The 21424-nt window shown below is 47.9% G+C and overlaps 1 protein-coding gene across 5 annotated transcripts in view; it reads right to left on the bottom strand.

The window, feature by feature from the left end:
* Positions 1-92: 92 nt before the first annotated feature.
* Positions 93-21424, bottom strand: part of DLGAP3 (DLG associated protein 3) — a 66081-nt gene continuing 44749 nt past the window's right edge. For all 5 annotated transcript variants that reach the window (XM_060308106.1, XM_030865410.2, XM_060308098.1 and 2 more), the window contains 4 exons: positions 7502-7986; positions 6452-6543; positions 6069-6212; positions 93-5366 (listed from right to left, as the gene is read on the bottom strand). In XM_060308106.1, the coding sequence (XP_060164089.1) occupies positions 5148-5366; positions 6069-6212; positions 6452-6543; positions 7502-7986 (940 nt within the window). In that variant the 3' untranslated portion in view covers positions 93-5147. The remainder of the gene's footprint in view (positions 5367-6068; positions 6213-6451; positions 6544-7501; positions 7987-21424) is intronic.

The following is a 21424-nucleotide window of genomic DNA, read 5'->3' as shown; positions in this document are numbered from 1 at the left end:
CAGAGGGACACAGCGCCGCCTCCCGGACAGGAGGTTTCCCAGTGACATCACCACGGGCTTTCGCGTGGAGAAAGTGGAAGGTCACGCATTCATGTATTCAACTGATGTTTATTAGGCTTCTTCTAAGACCTTGGTCTGGGCACAGAAAAATAAAAAACATGATCCTTGACCTCAAGAAGGTCTCAGCAGAGTAAAATCTAGAACTCTTAAGAACTCTTCTGGTCTGGGCTAGCTTTCTAGCAGCGTGACCTTGGGAACATTGTCAATCTGCCTGAGCCTCCTTTCCTTCTTATGCATAGAGGTAATAACACCTATTTCACAGGATGTTGTGAGAGTTGATGAAACAATGTATGCAAAGTGCTGTGCTGGCACATAACAAGCAGGGAAATAAATGGTACTATTGTTAGTGTACAAATAATTAAAATATAGTAAAACCTGTCTTACTTGACCCCTTAGGTGCAAGTATTCACTGCCTCCTCTGTGTCCCCACTGCGCCCTGTACAGATGTCTACTTTAACACATATAGAAAAAAAAACACCAAAGCTTAAGCTCCATAACACCCCCACCTAGCCCTGTCTTTCCACCTTCATTCCACTAGTCTCAGGCAGGCGTACTTATTTACCTTTGGTAACACATACTAAACCCCTCTTATTCCCCTCCCCCACGCAGACCAAACTGTTTCACACCTCTGTGCCTTTATTTATGCTTTTTCATCTACCTGGAGTGCCCTTCCCACCTTTCTTTACCAAAGTAGCTCTGTCTTGTTTTTCAAGCTCAAGGGACACCTTGGTAGGAAGCCTCCTAGATTGCATTATCAGGGTAGATTCCCTTCCTTTATGATCTCAAAGATCTCAATGCTAAGCTCTGACAATGGAGGTGGAGAAAAAGGAACAGATAAAGAATAAAGAAATGTGTACGAAACCATTATTAGCAGAACGTGTTCACTGAGGGAGGACAAGGGAACAGAATTGCCCAGAATAACTAGCATTCAGTCAGCCAATTAACATGTGCTAGGCATTGGGGATGCAAAGATGACTGGGACCGTGTTTTCCCCCAAGAGTTGTCTGACTAACAGGGAAGCAGAGGGGTCTACAAAATGTCGAGAGAGTGTGAGAAATGTGATGACGGGAGCATGCACAAGTAGCACAGAGAAGGAGCCCCAGGAAGAATCAGGGGAGGCTCCCCAGAGGAACCTGCCCTTGAGCTAAGTCTCAAGTAGTGGCTAGCAGTTCTGTCAGGCAGAACTGAGTGGGGCTGCAGGGCACAGATTTAGGAATCAGAGAGTTGTGGGTTCAAATCCTAACCCTGCTGCCTGCTAATCTCAGAAAAGCTGTTTACACTCATTGTTTTAAAAAAGACAGTAATAGTACCCACCCCCCTTTGGTTGTTCTGTACTAAATCACCTAATGTGTATAAAATGCTTAGCATTTACAGTATATGGCACCTTCTAAGTGCTTGGTAATTGATCACCAGCATGTTTAGTATTCCTCAAATTTACTCCTCCTTCTGTAATGTCCTATGTCCATTTATGGCATTACTTACTCACCAAGCCAAAAACCTGAGTGACACCTTCAAGGCCTCTTCATCTCTGCATTATTCCCCAGATCCAGTTTATAGCACCTATGCCTCCTGAATGTCTCTCAAATTCATCATCATCTCTTACCTGGACCACCTTGGCAACTCCCTTCAATGGTCTCTCTGCCTTCCATTGCCTCCTCCAGTCCATTTCTATTCTGTTGGCCAAAGAGTCTTTCAAACACTTAAATAAAACCATGGACTCTCCAACTTAAACCCATGGCTCCCTTCCAGCCACATCTCCTTTATTTCCCCTCTACCCGTTCTAGCCTGTCACCTCTCTCCAGTCTCTGCTCTTCCCATTATCCCACACACACATAGCATTCCATGCCTTTGCCTAAGCTGGTCGGTCCTTTTGCCTGAAATGAATGTCTTCCCTCCTCATCCCTGACTACAAAACTCTAATTCATCCTGCAAGACCCAGTTCAAAAGGCTCCTCTTGCAGAAAGGTTTCCTAGACTCGCCGGCTGCTAGAGGCTCCCTCCTCTGGTCTCTTCAGCCCCTCTGGGAGAGCAGGCCTCCCTTTGTACCATAACTTTGTGTTTATGCGCCTTGCTATGGCCAGATGGGAGCAACTCAGGCACAGGGACTGGATCTAATCCTTCACATGTCCATGGAGCCCAGCACAACTACCTAGGCCACAATACCCTAAGGAGACTCCCCACATGCCCCCTACATTAGCCCCACAAGGGGAGATTTTAGACATCACATCTGTAGCAGGATGCCCACACAGTCTTGGATGCTACCCAGCTCTCCGTGTCCATTCCCATATACCTCATGGTCCCGGCAAGCCTGGCCCAGTTTCTGGGAAAACACAGAGACCCATAAAAATCTATATAATGTAGAGGTTAAACTTGGACTCAGCTACTTCCTGGCTTCGTGGTTTGGGCTAAGTTGTTGAACCTCTCCAAGTCTCGGTTTTCTCATCTGTAAAATGGGGGTGATAACAATACCTGCTTCATAGGATTGCTCTGAGTATTGTCTAGTTCAAACCTCTCCCAGCTCCCCATTTTCGAGAAAACTGAACCTCAGGATGATAGTCACTCAGTCAGTGCCCCACTTGGCAAATCTGGGGGAAATAGACATATGAACATTTCTAGTTGAAACTCTGAGTCATCCAATTTCAGTATTCCCAAACCTGGCTGCCATCAAAATGATGCAGTGGTTAAGAATCTGCCTGCCAATGCAGGGGACACGGGTTCGAGCCCTGGTCCGGGAAGATCCCACATGCCGTGGAGCAACTAAGCCCATGTGCCACAACTACTAAGCCTGCGCTCTAGAGCCCGCGAGCCACAACTACTAAGCCCATGTGCCTAGAGCCCGTGCTCTGCAACAAGAGAAGCCACCGCAATGAGAAGCCTGTGCACCACAGGGAAGAGTAGCCCCCTCTCACCGCAACTAGAGAAAGCCCGCACGCAGCAACGAAAACCCAACGCAGCCAAAATAAATAAATAAGCCCAAAAAACTCATCTGAGAGCAAAGACTCTTCACTAAGTCTTGCACAGGGCCCAGGAATCTGTTTGGGATCAGCTCCAGGCTGATTCACTTTTGGGAATTCGGGTCGCACGGGAGCCCTTTTCACCTCCCAGTGGCCTCAAATGAGTGTGTGTGTGAGAATATGACCTCTTGCTTTTCAGGTGGTCTTCCAGACCAGCCTGTAAAATATGTTCATGCCACTCTCTTGTTCAAAACCCTTCTGTGGCTCCCCATGGCGCTCAGGACCCAGGCCGACCTTCCTCAAATTGACCCAAAAGCCCAGCATGATCAAGCCTCTGCACTCCCAATACCTCTTTCTCCTCCAAGCCTCTGCACAGCTGTTCTCTGATCTTGAACATTCTTCCCAGCCCTCGCCCTCCTTCAGTGGCTAACACCTAGTCATCTTTCCAGCACTCACCCTTATAATGTAACTGCTTACTTACTTGTCTTTCCCATATGGCTGTTAGCACCATAAGAGCAGAAACTAACTTGTTCAGAGCTATATTCAGGTGCTGGACAGGGCCAACAGTGGTTCTTGATAAATATTTGCTGAATACATGAATGAGAAGAACTGGCTAGTCCAGTGTGGCCCAGAAGAGCAGCCAACCCTTTTGGAAGGTTCTTTGTCCTGCCTCAGAGTCCACATCAACGCAAAGACTAGAGAGAGGGCTTTGTAGGTAGGAGCTGCCATTCAACTCCTTCTGGGCTCAAAAGGCTTTAGAGCTAAACGCTCAGGATTTACATTAGACAGACTTGGGTCCACCACTCTTAGGCCTGCCTGTGACTTTGGCCAGGGCCCTTGACCTCTCCTGGGCTTCAGCTTTCTCATCTGTTGTAAGGATGAGCTACGTTCATGTAAAGCACTCTCATCTTGCCTGACTCTCAGCAAGCATCCAATAAACATTAGCCATCACTACTAGGTTTGGGATGCCACTGAGCTTCCCAGGAAAGTTCTGTTCTCTCTTTTGTTCCCCATCAATGTATACCCATGCACAGGAGGCATCAGAAAACATGACAGCACAGAATTGAACAGTTTTCTGGAGCGGAAAGAACAGTGGCCCCTTAGGGAAAAGGAAACCAATATTTGCCCATATCGAAGAACAGCAGCCCTCCTGTTTATGGAGCACACGCTGTGTGTCAGGCATTGGGCTCTGGGCTTCCCTCTCTGGGGAAACCCTGGGGAACTGGAAGGCAGAAAGGGAACCGGACTAAACTAGGAGGAATTGGAAGACAGGCGTCTTCACCCCACCCGGGCCCCTTCAACCCACCCGGGCCCCTCCAGGAGGGCTCAGGTCCTCTGTCGCCACCCGGCGGGGCCGAATCCCCATTCCCCCAGCTGGCCCAGACAACCCCGCTCTCCCCAGACCAAAAGCCTGGGCTCCGGCCTCTCCTCCCTCCACCCCCTGTCCCAGGCTCGGGCAGAGGTGGCTTCTTCTGGAGAGAGCAGCTGGCTCGAGTGCAGTTCTGCCGTTTTATTTTTCCTGGGATACTCAAGGGGATGTGGGAACAGCCACAGGTGTGGTGAGGGGAAGCCCCCATCTCCCCTCCCCAGCAGCTGGGAAAGGGGAGAGGCCCAGGCGCCCTGGTCCTGGGTTGGTCCAGCCACTGTGGTCCCTGGGCCCAGTGGGCTGAGGGCTGAGGGTAGAGCCCCTGGGAGGGTGGGGCGGGCTCCTAGGCGGGGTTCGGGAGTCTTCATAAAAAGCCACGAAGCTTGATTCCCCACGAAGCCCAGCCCCGCGGGGTGGGGGGGACGCAGAGCCCAGATGGGGGAGCCGGCCCGGCCTGGCCCGTGGGGTAATGGCAGAGATGGTGCCCGTGGGGAGGAGGTGGGGACGAAGCGTCGGACCTGGAAGGTGGGGGGTCCCGGTGGGAGCGCAGGGCGGAGAGGCACGGCCCCCAGCCCAGCCCGGGCGCCTTCGCGTGGGGTCGGGAAGGTAAAAAACCCACGAGACCGTGACGGGCAGGAGGGGCCGGGGCGTGCGGTGCCGGCGGGGCGGGCGCACGGGGCAGCCCGCGTTCACAGTGACCTCGACGCTGGGTGTACAGTACGGGTAGAAAACCGCGGGCCCGGGCCCGGGCTGGGCGGGCCGGGCCGGTCACAGCCTGGTCTGGGCCTCGGGGATGTAGATCTCGATGCTGTCGGCGCTCTCGGTGGCCGAGCTGTGGCGGAAGGAGGCGGCGCGCTTGGCCGCCAGGAGCCGCTTGCGAGCTTCCTGCCGCTGCCGGTCCACCGAGTCCAGGGAGCGCTCCTTCACCGGCACGCCCCGGCCCCGCAAGGGCTTCTTTGGTATCGGCGGAGGGACCTTCTTCTCCTCCTGCCGGCAGAGGGGGCGGCACTTAGTTTGGGGGCCGGTCCCACCCGACTTCCCAACCGGCGCCCCCGCGGCCCGGAACGGTTAACAGCGCGCGCCTCTGACTCGTGAGAGCGGTTCTTGAGAGCGTGTGACGGCCCCCGAAGCCCCAGGGGTGCTTGTTCTGCCAAGGTGAAACCCACATTTTTCATTTTTTAAAGAGATGGACTCGAGCGCCTCCTGGTGGAGCCGTTTTCCACAACTCGCATCAGAGCGTTCGCTCCCTCCTGGTCCAGAGGAGTGCAGTTCCCCCCGACGCAGGCAAGGCAATGAGGGCTCACGTTCCAGGCTGCTGGGACCCATCACTGACAAGGTCTAGTGAGATGAGGGCTGAGGGGACCTTGAAGGTCCCCTCTGTGCCGAGGTCCAAGCTGAGGGCAGTCTGCCCTTCTGGAAGCTCTAGTTTGGCTCCCTCAAACGACAGCTGGTCCGAGGTGGCTGCAGCCACCAAAGGGTTCTTGCAGCTCAGGCAGTGATGAGCAGTGGGACCAAGCAGAGGGCAGTGACCAACAGCAGGGTCGAAGAGGGTCACCATCACCTGTCCAGGACTAGCTTTGCTGCCCAGGGTCGCTTCTCCTGCCTTCCTCCCCCCGCCCCCACCCACACTCTCTGGGGAAGGGCATTTTCCAGGGTCTGGACTCTTGGTTTGAAGGGACCTCCCCCCACCTTAGGCTCCAGGAGTTTCCAGCTGTTGGCCTTGAGTTGCTGTAGCTCCAGGAACTTGAGGGTAACATCCTCGATAGAGAGCTGCAAGAGGTCCCAGAAACCCGCCAGGTCCTGGAAGGTGGGCACGGGGAACGCAGTGGGGTCCTGCAGTGGAGGGAGACAGAGGGGAAGCAGTCAGTCGGCAGGGTCTGAGCCCCAGCTTGGACCAGAGAAAGCCCAACCCACCCTCATTGTCAGGAAGCTCAACCTGGGAGAGTGGGGAGGGGACTGGGAGATAGGGAGACAAGACAAGACAAACACCTGGTCTCACTTCCAGGCGTACACACACTCCAGTCCCCTACCAGGTACACACACCTGATAGGCTCCGTGCCACGGGCACTCACCATGCTTTGCTGACACAGCCGGAAGAACTGCTGAACCTTCTGGGACAGGAGAAGTTGTGTGCTGCCCACGGCACTGCGGATCTTCTCCAGGACTGGAGAGCAAAAGGAGATGCGGGGAGAGGAAAGATGCCTCTCCTTACCCAGCCTCCAGGAAGTCTGCCCTGAATGACTGACCCCTGTTATCTGGCACCGTCTGTCTATCCGTCTGTCTCCTCCGGCCCCCTCCCCATCCCATCCTCAAGGTCATAACAAGCAGCTCCTATCCCACTTCACCAAGAAGACTGTCTCCTCAGACACTGAGGTTTCTTCTTTCACACGATCTACACATCTTGACTGCTTATCCTCCTGTGTCCGCTTCCCTCCCATGTCAGAGAACAGATGGAAAGCGGTGCCAGCCTAGCCCAACAGCCTTAGCCAGGCACTAGCTCCGTGGCCACTCACTGGCAGAACTTTGTCACTCCTCAGTATATGACTCCTTGGCTCACTGAGAATTACCAAATAATGTCATGTGCATGACTCTTGTCTGCTAGTCACTATCCCATCAAATTGGGGATTCTGCGGTTAAGACTGTGTCTCCCCTCAGACTGGACTTGCAGGGAAGGGCATGTCCTCCCTCGTGCAGGGCCCTGTCTCCCTGGCTGAATCTCCTTCTCCTAGGCCTCAGACATGAGCTGACACTGTGCACTGCCTCCCCCTCTGCCTGAAGTCCCGGTCTCACACCTGGATCAGACCTGGATTCCCACACCAGCCCCGATGGGAATAGGGTCCCCTCAATCCCCATGGACTTGGGCTGGCAGCCATCTCCTAGAAGGCCCAGCCCTTTCACCCGGTCACTTTCCCAGTCCTAGCTCCAACCTCTGAAGCTGCTCCCTGCTTCCTTCCGAGAGCTCCCAACATGCCCTACTGCTAATGGGAGCCACCAAGGTCTGGGGCCATACGAGCAAACTGTGAGAAAGGCACAGTCAGGCCCAGCCAAAGGCCTCTCCTATCACATCGTGGTAGTGGCCGCCGCCGCCACGATGCCTCCGTGCCCGGGGTCCCCTCACTCACTCTCCTCCGGCAGTTCATAGTCCTCCGCCTCGCGCTCCATCTGCTGGCACCAGTGCTCCAGCTTCTCCACCTCCGCCCTCAGCATCTTGATGAACCACTCGCCATCCCGTGGGCTGGGGGACGTGCGGCCTGAGTCGGGGAGGCTACGTGAGCCGCGCTCCATCCAGGAGTCACGGCGCCCGGACCCGGGGCCGGGGGTAGGGGCAGGGGCGGGGCCGGGCGACCCATCGGTGGCCGGCGGCTCATACGGCAGTGGGTAGCCCTCGCGGTAGGCCCACTGGCCCTGCGTGTGGACCGTGCGGAAGACTGAGTAGGTGGGGGCCCGGGGCCCGGGCTGGGGCTCAGAGGCGTGCCTCTGGAAGGAGCGTCCGAACTGCAGGGCCTTGTCTTCTGTGGCCACGGTGGCCAGGCCGGCCAGGCCCTCCAGCTCCAGGTCGGCCTGCACGCCGGCTGTCACACTGTTGGAGCGCTTGAACCTCGCCCGCCTGGTGAGAGAGCTGGCGGTTATCTCTGCCCCTGCCCAGTCTCATCCCAGCCCTCACCCGCACCCCAGGCCAAAAGGAAACCTACAAAGTGATGGACATTAATTCACGACCTTTAAATGTATCAGTCCTTGCCATGGGTCGGTACATAACATACCTACCTGTTGCACCGGTTCTGGACAGGGGTGATATTCAAAATATTTAACCACCTGTACTTCATGGGCAGAACAGATGCTGGCAGACACCAATCAGACGGACAAAGCCAAAGTGCTAGGGCATCACCCCGCAGAAGCTGGATTGTGGGCCAAAAGGGCCTGGGGAGGGTCCAGGGTGGTGGCTCTTTACCAATGAACACAGCATTATTTCAGCATTTTAACAAACAACGTGTCTTCGCTAGTTCATACCAGCTGTACGGGTATATCCTCAGTCCTATGGAGAGATGAATAAACTATAGCACAGAGAGGCCCACAGTCAGCCAGCTGGAAAACAGCGGAGACAAGATCTGGACCCAGGGCTGCCACGCTCCACAGCCCAAGAACTTCCCACCACACCAGCTGCTAGAACATCAGGAAGAACTGCCTTAGAGCAGCTGGCGAGACGGGGTGGGCTGCAGCTGGGAGGACTTCTCCTCTAGGGACCCCATGGCTCAGCACGGAGCCTGGCCAGACACAGTCAGCGGGTGCCAGTGGAGCTGAATTAAGTTGTTGGCAGGAATGACACAGGGCCTGGAAATTTCTTGTCTTTGAGTTAATAATATGCAAATCTTATGCAAAACAGAACGTCAGTTGACCTTGTTCTCCCCCTCCCCACTGAGTTCAATCAGAGTGAGGGCTCTTTTCTATGAAGAAGTAAGTGCTCCCTGAGGCGCATGAGGTTGGGGTCAGATAATAGATAATACTTAAAGAAGAGAGAGTCAGGAGATGTGAGGGTGCCAGGGAGAGGTGAACAGACGTTTGAGATCTGGAAATTCAAGGACCATGAAAGAAAAGCCCATGTGTCCTAAGCTATCTCCACCCTCATATGGTCAGAAGAGAGAGGGTTTTGGGGGGCCAGATTTAGGGGCTCCTCCTGCTTCCCAGAAGACTCCCCCACCCCCCACAACTTTAGCCTTCCTCATGCTGCCTGGGCCTTCTCTCCCTGCCTGCCTGCTTCCCTCCAGCTGGCGGGCTGCCTGCTGGGAGCCTGTTGCCATAGAAACCAGACCCAGAAGGATGCTGCAGGACCCAGGAAAGAGAGATGCACTCATGTGCAGTCCCCAGCCAGCCCTATGTCCCAACCCCCACCCAGAGAAAGAGAAAGCAGGAACATATCCGCATTGCCTCCCATGTGGTCTTCACCTTGGCACCTGCCCTGGTCGGGGCTTGCATCTCTCTTTCCTTGACTATTGGATCAACCTCCTTTCGGACACTGCTGCCTCCACTCAGAATAGCACAGAAGAAGAGCAGTGGATTGCGAGGCAGACCGGAGTTCTAACGCTGGCCTTGTTGCTATGTGCCTTTGGGAGGTCACTCACCCTCCACCTGGGCCTCCACCTGGGCCTCCACCTGGGCCATCTAGTACGTATATATGTATGTGTGTATATAAAATACACTATATGATATATATGAATATGTATTATATATAAACACACACACACACATATGCTATAAAATGACAGGAATGAATCAGTGCCAATGCCAAGGTACCTCCTCTCTCTAAAATTATACTTTGCAGGTGGGGGATGAGTGAAATAGGTGAGGGGGATTAAGAAGGACAAATTTCCAGCTACAAAATAAATAAGTCACAGGGATGAAATGTACAGCATGAGTAATACAGTCAGGAATATCGTAGCAACTTTACACGGTGACAGATGGCAACTAGACTTACCGTGGTGGTCACTGAATGACGTACAGAAATATTGAATTTGTGCACCTGACACTACACAGTGTTGTAGGTCAATTACACTTCAATAAGAAATAATAATAAAATAATTTTTTGAATAAGATAAAATGAAATTATACCTTTTAAAAATTATACCTTGTAAAATTCTACCTATGCATATTTTAAGATCTGGGGCCCAACATTCTCTCACCAATCCACCCAGCACTGGAGTAGTCTTTCTAAAGCTGACCTCTGCCCAACCCATTCCCCTGCGCAAAACCCTTCCATTGCTCCCCATTGCCAACAAGATAAAGCCCAGGCTTCCTGTGCTAGCATTTACTCTGGATGCAGTCCTCTCTGGCCTCATCTCCCTTGAACCCTCCTTGCTCCCCAAGTAGATTATACTGGCCCTGACTTCAGCCTCTGCACGTGCTATTCCCCTGCCTGAAATGGCCTTCCTCCCCCTCACTGCCTGTTGGTTCCCTGCTCAAGCCCCCTCCTCTTCTGTGAGCCCCCTGACTGCCCCGAGGCCATCCTCGTACCATCCCTCCCTCAGCCGTCTTCTTGCATTTGGAGGCGGTCCCACGGTTTGGTTACCTTGCTCTGTTTCTGGTGAGAGTTTTGTACGTCTAACTGAACTGTCAGGGTGCCCTTTGGCTCCCTTTAAATATTTTTGTGCTTTGAGCTCGTTAGCCTCTGGCTCCTTCGGCGCTCCAGCAATTGCAAACCACACAGGTAAAGGTGGGGCTTGCCCCAATAAATACATTAGTGAAGATCTGCCTTCCCTATTTGCTTTTCTGTTACCCCCATGAAACATGGAGCTGTCCTTTGTCATCACTGGGTCTGTGCCTTTCACTGTCCTCTGAGGGGTCCTGAGAAGATCACACTGTATCTTTTTTTTTTGGCTGCGTTGGGTCTTCGTTGCTGCACGTGGGCTTTCTCTAGTTGCAGCGAGCAGGGGCTACTCTTCGTTGCAGTGCGCGGGCTTCTCATTGCAGTGGCTTCTCTTGTTGCGGAGCACGGGCTCTAGGTGCACAGGCTTCAGTAGTTGTGGCATGTGGGCTCAGTAGTTGTGGCTCATGGGCTCTAGAGCACAGGCTCAGTAGTTGTGGCGCACAGGCTTAGTTGCTCCGTGGCATGTGGGATCTTCCCGGACCAGGGCTCGAACCTGTGTCCCCTGCATTGGCAGGCAGATTCTTAACCACTGCGCCACCAGGGAAGCCCCACACTGTGTCTTGATGGAAGTAGGCCACGCAGTCTGGAACAGAAGCATGAATGCCCCAGGCTTCATGGTTCTCAAGTCAGTACCTCAAGTAGCTCTCTCACTGTGTCTACTTGAAGGAAGACCAAAGAAATTGAGGAGCTTATGGGATTACTGGAAACACAATCTTCACCAACACTTCCAGCCAGGAGCCAGAGATCTGCACAGCACAAGCAGGAATGGTCATCTTTGTGCAAGTGGCATTTAAAACCAGCAGTGTGAGACAAGATCACCCAAGAAAAGAGAAATGGAACAAAGATGCAAAGCCCTGGGGAACACAGACATTTCAGGGGCCAGTGGAGACGGCAGAGCCCCAGGCATGTCTAAGCCAGAGAGGAAGAGGAGGAAAATCAAGAGAAAGTCACCTAAAGGCAGACAGGGGACCACAAAAGGATGAAATCCTCAAAAAAGGGTCTCAAGCAGGAATGAGCAGCCAACTGGAAAATGCAGCCAGTTGAGAATGAAAGGTGTCCATTGACTTGGCAATATGGAAGCCACTGGTGATCAGGGCAAGAGTCAGTTTGGTGGAGTATGGGGGCAGACGCAGATGGGAGGGGGTTGTCACGAGGTGGAGAAAACTAGGCAAGACAACTCTTCCAAAGGGCTTGGTTGAGAAGGAAGGAAGAAAGAAGACAATGTGCCTTTAAGGAAGGCATGATCTGGTTATTTGTCAATTGTATCTGCATAGAGCTTGAGGGGGAGAAAAAGGAGGGACATCTGGATGCTTCTCACATGCCATATCCCCAAGGGGTAGGAAGAATAATGGCCACCCAAAAAAGTCCATGTCCTAATTCCCAGAACCTATGAATATGTTACCTTCCACAGCAAAAAGGACTTTGCAAAAATGATTACGTCAAGGATCTTGAGACGAGATCCTGCAGTCTCCAGTTGTGTCCATTTTAATCAAAAGGGTCCTTATAAGTGAAAGAGGGAGGTAGGAAAGTCAGAATCAGAGAAGCAGATGGGACAATGGGATCAAGGTTGGAGGGATTGCCTGTGAGGACTCAACCCGCCGTTGCTGGCTTTGAAGACAGAAATGGGCTACAAGCCAAGGAATGCGGACAGCCTCTATAAACTGGGAAAGGTGAAAAAATGGATGCTTTCCAGAGACTCCAAAAGGGGTCAGTCCTGCCAACACCTTGATTTTAGCCTAGTGAAACCCAGTTCAGACTTCCAACCTCTAGAAATGTAAGATAATAAATATGGACTATTGGATGCCACTAAATTAGTGGCTATAATACTGTGCTGTAATAATACAGCAGCCGTAGGTAACTAATACAACCTGTAAAGAGAAGTCAATTCAAGCTAGAGAAGAGAGAGGCAGTAATCCAAGGACCAGATAGGAGGGGAACAAATAATAACCACTTTACATGAATCAATATGCTCGGCCCTCACATTAGTATCACCCCTACTCACAGACGAGAAAACTAAGGCTTAGAGAACCTAAGTGACTTCCTAAGACCAGACACTTATTAATTTAGTGCAGTCTGTCTGCAGAGGCCAGCTCTTAAACCATTACACTCCACTGCCTTCCTAGGACGGAGGGACAGGAGCAGCTTTAACCAGAAAGGCAGATGCCTCAACCCCTGAGGCAGGACTGCTGGAGGAGGCAAGGAAAGAGATGCAGTTGGAGGCTGGTCCGGCAGTGGAGAGGGGTCCCACCAATGACCTCAGTCGTTACAAAGAAGTAAGCAGGGAGGTCGTCTGCTGGAGATTTGGGGGTGAGAAGGCTGGGGGAGGGAATGAGAATGAATAGTTTTAAGGAAGGTAGGCTAGCAGAGTGGTTAAGCATGTATGCGCTGGAGCCAGAATGTCCGGGTCCAAAACCCAGCTCTATGGCTCGTGCCTCAGTTTCTTCATCTATAAATGAGAATGATAATAGTACCTACTCACAGGATTGTTATGAGATAATGTATCTAGGAAACTTAGAACAGCACGTGGCCTGCCCACTGCAAGTGTTAGCTGTGACATGGTGAGGCAGGAAGGTTTGTAGCTCACACTGAATAAAAAAGGGAGGTGGACAAGTAAAACAATGGGAGTGTAGCTCTGAGAACCCAGCCAGACCATTGTAGTTATTGATTATTATGATTGCTGTTGATCATTCCCATCTGTTCTCCCACAGCACTCTGAATAAAACCTTTTTTATACTCCATATCACATTGTATTGTAGTTAGTTATTTACATATCTGTCTCCCTTACTAAATTGGGCACTTCCTCAAATAAACGTTGGTTATTTGGTTGGTTGGTTGGAAGGGAGGATAGTAGAGATTACGAATCATCCCCCAACATCCATTCTCCTTTCTTCCTTAGTAAAAGAATCCCACGATTTTAAGCTAGACACAGGGCCCCTTCAAATAAAGATTCTTTTACCCATCTCCCTTGTAGCTAGGTGTAGCTATGTGGCTAAGTTCTAGCTCATAGGTTATAAGCAGAAGTAGTATGTGCAACTTTCAGAAAATGTCCTTAAAAGGAGAGGGCAGGCCCTTCTTTGTTCTCTTCTCCTCCCTGCTGACCATAATGTAGATATGATGGCTGGACCTCAAGCAGCCATTTTGGAACATGAGATGGAAGCCACGTGCTGAGGATGGAGGAGCAATAAGATAGAAGGAGGCTGGGTCTGACACTGCGGAGCACGTACCAGCCCTCAACTGACTCTCTGGACTTCTAAGCAAGAGGGAAATAAACTTCTATCATGTTTGAGTCACTGTCATTTGGGGGTATTCTGTAACTCACAGCCAAACCTAATCCTAACTCTAACTGATCCATTTTCAGGGTAGTGAAGTCCAAGGCTTATGTCCCTATTTAGTTTTGGATTTGGCAGTATCTGCTGCAGTCTTCACCAATCGCTGCAAACACAGGAGAGAAACTGGCTTCAGTTATGAATCATCACTAATTCATAACAATGCCTTTTACAATATTTTCTCCCCAAGCCTTTTAACACGGTTGAGGAGGCCTCCTCCCCTCAAGTCCTTTAGGGTGACAATGCTCACATTCCTGATGATTCTGCAAGTTATCATGGTTACTTCTGGGAGATGTTTCTCCTGTGATTCTCTAAGGGATAACACAAAAGGCTCTGGGAAGAAACTGGCTTATCCCATGAGACATACTGTCCAAGGAATGATCAACAGCCAGGAGTTGTCAAGAAGTTTTGCCAGGAGTATTTGACAGCAGGCTGGCGGGGGGGTGGGAGGGAGAATGGGCGTGGACATTTCAGCAAGGCTCAGCCATTATAGCAGCTCCCTCTCTGAGAAAGCATCTAAGAGTTTAAACATATAATCAATCAGGAATCCCCAAGTGCACCACCGCAGGCTGGGGGCTGTGACAGTGATGCCGAGGTGGGGCTAGGGTGGGAGTTGAGGAAGAGTCGTGACCATCCTGGAGTTGACGCTGAGGAATAGAGGCAGTGTCCACACCCCAGGCTTGTGGTCAGTCAGCGACTCGTTGCTTTTGCAGGACTGCTCTTGGAATATAACTTCATGAGGATGGAAGCTTCCTGTTCTTTCTGCACATTCCCTTCCCAAGGTCCCAAAGCCGGAAATGATCATGAAGCTGAGGGAGGGGTGGACTTCCAACACAGAGTTCTCCAGGGAGCCCTGGTTGGGCACAAGGGGATCTAAGTAGGGTTGTCAGATAAAATACAGGACTCCCAGTTAAATTTTAATTTCAAATAAATAACAGATAATTTTTTTAGTATAAGTATGTCTCAAGTACTGTTTGGGAAGTACTTATACTAAAAATAATTCATTGCTTATCTGACAATCAAATTTAATTGGGTGGTATGGTGTTTTTACTTGTTTACTTTGTTTTGTTTCTGCTAAATCTGGAATTTAAGATAAGATCTTAGTGGCAGGGATCTAGAAGTGGAAGCTACAAGGGGATCCCATGATTAGTGAGAGAGGCAAAAATCACATGGTTTTGATGTTCTCAAAAGGCCCTAGGGACAGACTTCTCATGTCCATCAATGACATTTGATGCATTCTTTTATCATGGCCCACAGTGTGCTGGGTCCGGGAAGACAGGTGCTGTAGGATGCCCTGAGATGGGGGTGGTAACTGTTTCTTAATGATGCTCCCTCCCACCACAGGGCCTTAGCACCTGCTGGGCCTTCTGCCTGGAACACTCAGCTCCCACTTTCACTTTGTTAATTTTTGCTCCTCCCTCAGATCTCCACTCAAATGTCACATTCTCAGGAAATCCATGCCTGACCCCTCTGCCTGGGTCAAAGGCCCCTATTACACACTCTCATAGTGTACACACCTCTCCTTTGTGGCTCCTTCTCAGCTGTACTTCTGCATCACTTAGGAGGTTCTTAGATTAACATGGCAGCAAGCTTCACAGGGCAGGGGCTGTGTCTGGCTCTGCTCACCTTTGTATCTTTGGTGCCCAGTACAGTACTTGACAGATAATATAGGGTTATAATAAATGTCTGTGGACAGATGAATCTTAGGTGGAGGTGCGGTGGACATGGAACTGAAGGGGCACCAACCCCAACCCCTGTCTATTTCTAAGCCAAGTCACCACTGATGATGAGCAACAGAACGGACCCACAGACAACTCCCAGGTATAAAGGGCTATAAATCTGCACTCCTCACCCTATAGGTTAGCAGGGAACACCTGAAAGGCAGAAAAGGAGAAACTGTTCCTCCCCAGCAATTTTTTTAAACCAAAGTACAGAAAGAGAGAGAAATACTGGGACCAGTGAGACAGAAGCAAGGACAAGAGAGTCCAAGAAAATGGGGTGGCAGTGGGTGGGGGGCTAGGCCTGGATGTGTGCCTAGAAGGGCTGCTGGTATTCGTGGCTCACTTTTATGTACCAGCTGGGGCATGGTGTGCGGTAAGTCAGACTTAAAGTGCCAGGGACATAAGGGAGAGAAAGGACGGTGCAGGTGTATAACTAAGGATGCCTTCAGCAGACAAGCAAGGGAGCCTGGCCAGAAAGATGCGCCAGATTTCTTCTCTCCCCACCTGTCACCCCCTCTGGATTCCCAGTGTGATCACCTGTCCCAAGCAATCCAGTTCTTTAGACATTTATCCATAAACCTTCTCCTCTCCCCTGCCCACCCCTCCAAACCTCCCCAAGCACCTACACAAGACCAAGGAAGACCTCATTCTCTGCCTGTCCCCACCCTTCCCTGACTTCACTCCAAACGCTTCCAAAATTGGTCCCACTTCTCTCTGTAACTGCTGCTGACGACTGATCCATGTAGTGGACTGGACTAACTTAGGAAGTGCCCACCCACCCCACCCCCATACCTATAGAAATGCTGGATCAAATAGAGCCCAAAAGATGGTTTTGCTACAATGCCAAGCTTGAAAGCAGGAAAGAGACATCTTCAGGTATCAGAAACAAAAAGGAAATTCAAAACCTTAGTGGTGAGAGGGAACCGAAGCCAAGTGAGCCACAGGACTATGGGCCAGATATATCCTAGAGGCTAGATGGTAACGCCCAGGGAGGATTAAAGGAGAGACCCCAAGCCTCTGCATCCTGCGGACCTGGAAGGAGACCCCGCGCATAAAGCCAGCAGCCAAAAAAAAAAAGGTGGTTTCATTTACAAATGTGGACTAGAAAATTCATGTCATGATTCAGGTATGTGGCCTGGAAGTAGGATGCTGAGAAATCAGAATATTAAGGCTGCTCTGGTTGTGGGTACGGGGTTTGAATGAGTAGTACCAGTGAAATACAGAAACCTCAAGCTGAGATATTAACTCTAAAACTGGTCCCAAGCTCAAGCAATGCTTGAGCATAAAGGAAATTGAACCCAGGAGGAAGCAGTGGGCAGTAACAAGCAATAGTGAACACGTAAATTGTTAAAACATGTTTGTAAATCCAAACTATTAAACCATAAAAGATATAACAACAACAGATTCTTTAAAGGGTTTTAAAGGCAGGGTTTTTTAAAGAGGTATAATCAAAATACTAGATAAATATAACATGGAATGGGAGAAAATATTTGCAAAAGAAGCAACTGACAAAGGATTAATCTCCAAAATATACAAGCAGCTCATGCAGCTCAGTAGCAAAAAAACAAACAACGCAATCCAAAAATGGGCAGAAGACCTAAAAGACATTTCTCCAAAGAAGATATACAGATTGCCAACAAATACATGAAAGGATGCTCAACATCACTAATCATTAGAGAAATGCAAATCAAAACTACAATGAGGGATCACCTCAAACAGGTCAGAATGGCCATCATCAAAAAATCTACAAACGATAAATGCTGAAGAGGGTGTGGAGAAAAGGGAACCCTCTGGCACTGCTGGTGGGAATGTAAATTGATACAGCCACTATGGAGAACAGTGTGGAGGTTCCTTATAAAACTGAACATAGAACTATCATAGGACCCAGCAATCCCACTACTGGGCATATACCCTGAGAAAACCATAATTCAAAATGAGACGTGAACTACTATGTTCACTGCAGCTCTATTTACAATAGCCAGGACATGGAAGCAACCTAAGTGTCCATCATCGGACGAATGGATGAAGAAGATGTGGCACGTGTATACAATGGAATATTACTCAGCCATAAAAAGAAACAAAATTGAGTTATTTGTAGTGAGGTGGATGGACCTAGAGTCTGTCATACAGAGTGAAGTAAGTCAGAAAGAGAAAAACAAATACCGTATGCTAACACATATATATGGAATCTAAAAAAAAAAAATGGTTCTGAAGAACCTAGGGGCAGGATAGGAATAAAGACGCAGACATAGAGAATGGACATAGAGAACGGGGAGTGGGAAGGGTAAGCTGGGATGAAGTGAGAGAGTGGCATGGACATATATACACTACCAAATGTAAAATAGATAGCTAGGGGGAAGCAGCCACATAGCACAGGCAGATCAGCTCGGTGCTTTGTGACCACCTAGAGGGGTGGGATAGGGAGGGTAGGAGTGAGACGCAAGAGGAAGGGGATATGGGGATGTATGTATACATATAGCTGATTCACTTTGTTATACACCAGAAACTAACACAACATTGTAGAGCAATTATACTCCAATAAAGATGTTAAAAAAAAAAAAGTGCTGACTCAGGGCTGGAAGGCATGGGAAGCACTGGCTCTGCCCTGAAGGAGGAGGAAGCTGCCTGTTGCCAGACACACCTGATGGCTTTCACACTTTGATGGCCCTTGAGATTGCTTTGTAGAATCACTCTTTTTTTTTACCAATGAAGGAAGAATTTAAAACATATATATATATATATATATATATATATATATATATAAAAACATGGAAAATGGGAGGAGGGAGTTAAGAAGGAAATTAAAGTATACCAAGGTTCTTGTTTTGTGCCTATTTCAGGATAGAAGTACTAACTAATTTTAGACTTTATCAGAGACATATGAAATTAAGTATATTTGTTTAAAATTTGAGGGAAATCACTACTAAAACGTAAACTTCCAAAGCAGTGGAGGGATGGAGGGAACAAGAGAAATAAAGTCACCTTGATCGGTTCAATAGAGGACAGAAAAGTAGGGGAGGAGGAAAGCAAAGAAAAAGCGTGTCCAGGGCTTCCCTGGTGGCGCAGTGGTTGAGAGTCCGCCTGCTGATGCAGGGGACACGGGTTCGTGCCCCGGTCTGGGAAGATCCCACATGCCGTGGAGTGGCTGGGCCCGTGAGCCATGGCCGCTGAGCCTGCGCATCCGGAGCCTGTGCTCCGCAATGGGAGAGGCCACAACAGTGAGAGGCCCGCGTACCGCAAAAAAGAAAAAAAAAAAAAAAAAAAAAGCGTGTCCAGTAGAAAATTTTTAAAGAGATGATAGAAATAAGGCCAAATAAATCAGTAATCAAAAAATATATAAATGGATTAAATAGGTCTACTTAACTCTATTAAATAGGTCTACTTAATGGATTAAGTGGATTTAATAGGATTAAAATATATAAATGGATTAAATAGGTCTACTTTACTTAATTTTAGGAGTTTAGCATAACCTTAATGCCTGAACTGAAAACAATAAAAAAGCATGTCCAGTAGAAAATTTTTAAAGAGATGATAGAAATAAGGCCAAATAAATCAGTAATCAAAAAATATATAAATGGATTAAATAGGTCTACTTAACTCTAGCTCCATACTGCTTACAAGCAACATATGTAAAACATAAGGCTATGGAAGGCTGAAAGACAAAGGATGGAAGAAGATATAATGGAAAATTAATCAAAAGAAAGCAGACGTAGCAATAAAATCAGGCAAAATCAACTTCAAGGCAAAAACCAATAGTAAGGATGAAAAGCATCCTATTTAATGATAAAAGGGCCAACCCACCAAGAAGACACAACAATCATAAGCCTGAATGCTAAATAGCATTCTCTCAAATTAAATTGATAAATTAAATTGAAAATTAAATTAAAAAATTAAAATTAAATTTTAATTAATTAAAATTTAAATTAAATTAAATTAAATTAAATTAAATTAAAAAATTAAAATTAATTTTTCAAATTAAATTGAAAAAATTGATAAAATTCCCAGGGAAAATGACACATTCACAATCATGGTGAGACATTTTTAAAACACCTCACTCAGAACTCTTAGATCAGACATCCAAAAAATATCAAAGATAAACATTTGAAAAATGCAATTTATAAGTCTGACCGTATATATGCTATGTGTATATGATGAAGGAAGCCTTGACAAATTCTAAGGAATAAATATCATACAGAATGCATTCCATGACCACAATATAGCAAATCTAGAAATCAGAAGTGAAAAGGAGCCCCTCAAACCAAAAAATACATTTCGAAACTAAAAAAAATTAAAAAATAAAAAATTCTTCTAAATAATTTACAAGTTAAAAAGTAAGTTATGATAAACTTCCTAAAGGAAGTTAGTTACAAACTATTTATAACTGAACGATGAAAACACTGCACCCCAAAACGTATGAGATACAGATACAGCAGTGTAGTTAGAAGGGAATTTATAGCCTTAAAAACATGTTAGAAAATAAGAAATAGTGTTCAAGAAGCTGAATAAAATCAAATATGGTAGAAGAAAGAAAATAACAGAGAAGTAGTAGAAGAAAGGAAATATTAAAGCTAAAAGAGAAACAATAGAGATGCTCACCCAAACCAAAAGCTAGTTTTTTTAAGACTAATAAAATATAATTTTAAAAATATATTAAAATGATAAAATATACAAACCTTGAGCAAAATGAATCAAAAAAGAGAGGTAGGGTATAAGCATGTGGTATTAGGAATAAAAAGGGGGGCATAACCTATAAATATAATAAAAATGTGTAAAATTATAATACCATGAGAAAGAATATTTGTACCAAAAATTTTGAAAACTGTCAATTTTTGTTAAATGGTCCATTTTTTAGAAAAATATAAATCATCAAAATGGACTGAAGAAGAAAAATAAAACCATAATAGATCAATAACCATGAAATAAACTGAAGCTGTAGTTCAAAAAGTTTCTCTTATCCCAAAAAGGCCCAGATAGTTTTATAGGCAACCTTTACCAAACCTTAAGGAATAGATAATTCCTACTTTACACAAATCATTTCAAAGAACAGAACAGAGAGAATGTTACCAAACTCATTTTAGGAGTTTAGCATAACCTTAATGCCTGAACTGAATAACAACAATAAAAACAAAATTGTAGGCCGATATCACTTATGAACATAAATATAAAAATCTTAAATAAAATAACAGCTATTCAAAAATCCAGGAATCTATATGAAAATAATACAGCAAGACTGTGACAAAAACTGTTAGAGTTCCATTTCCCATTCTTCTCTTTGTGTTTAGCCATAAGAACCCTGATTTTCAGCTCTGCTCATTGCACATTGCTTCCCAATAAGAGACTATTCCACAGCACCTCCCTTGAAGCTAGATGCCACCACGGGATGAGTTTTTAGCCAGTATGATGTGGGAAAGTGTTGTGTGTAACTTTCAGGAAATCTTTTTTTTTCTTTTTTTTTTTTTTTTTTTTGGCCTCACCGAGCAGCTTGCGGGATCTTAGTTCCCCGACCAGGGATTGAACCTGGGCCATGGCAGTGAAAGTGCCAAGCCCTAGACCATTGGACTGCCAGGGAATTCCCGCCGGAAGTCTTTCTAAAAGGAAGAACTGCATCCTTCTCTCTTTCTCCTTGGTGCTGCTCAGAATGCAGACAGGATGGCTGGGGCTTGAGCACCAGCTCCTTGGTTATGAGTGATATACAAAGGGTAGAAGATCAGCAAGACAGGAGGAGCCTGGGGTCCTGACACTGAACTTCTACATCCAGCCTTTTTCTTTTTTCTTGGTGAGAGAGAAATATACTGAAGTCACTATTGAGACCCTGTTACAGCCAAACTTAATCCAAACTGATAATGGGATCAAGTGGGA

This window comes from Globicephala melas, chromosome 1, assembly GCF_963455315.2.
Source record: "Globicephala melas chromosome 1, mGloMel1.2, whole genome shotgun sequence".
Lineage (NCBI taxonomy): Eukaryota > Metazoa > Chordata > Mammalia > Artiodactyla > Delphinidae > Globicephala > Globicephala melas.
The sequence above is the reverse complement of the archived record's forward strand: the minus strand, read 5'-3'. Positions and strand labels throughout refer to the sequence as shown.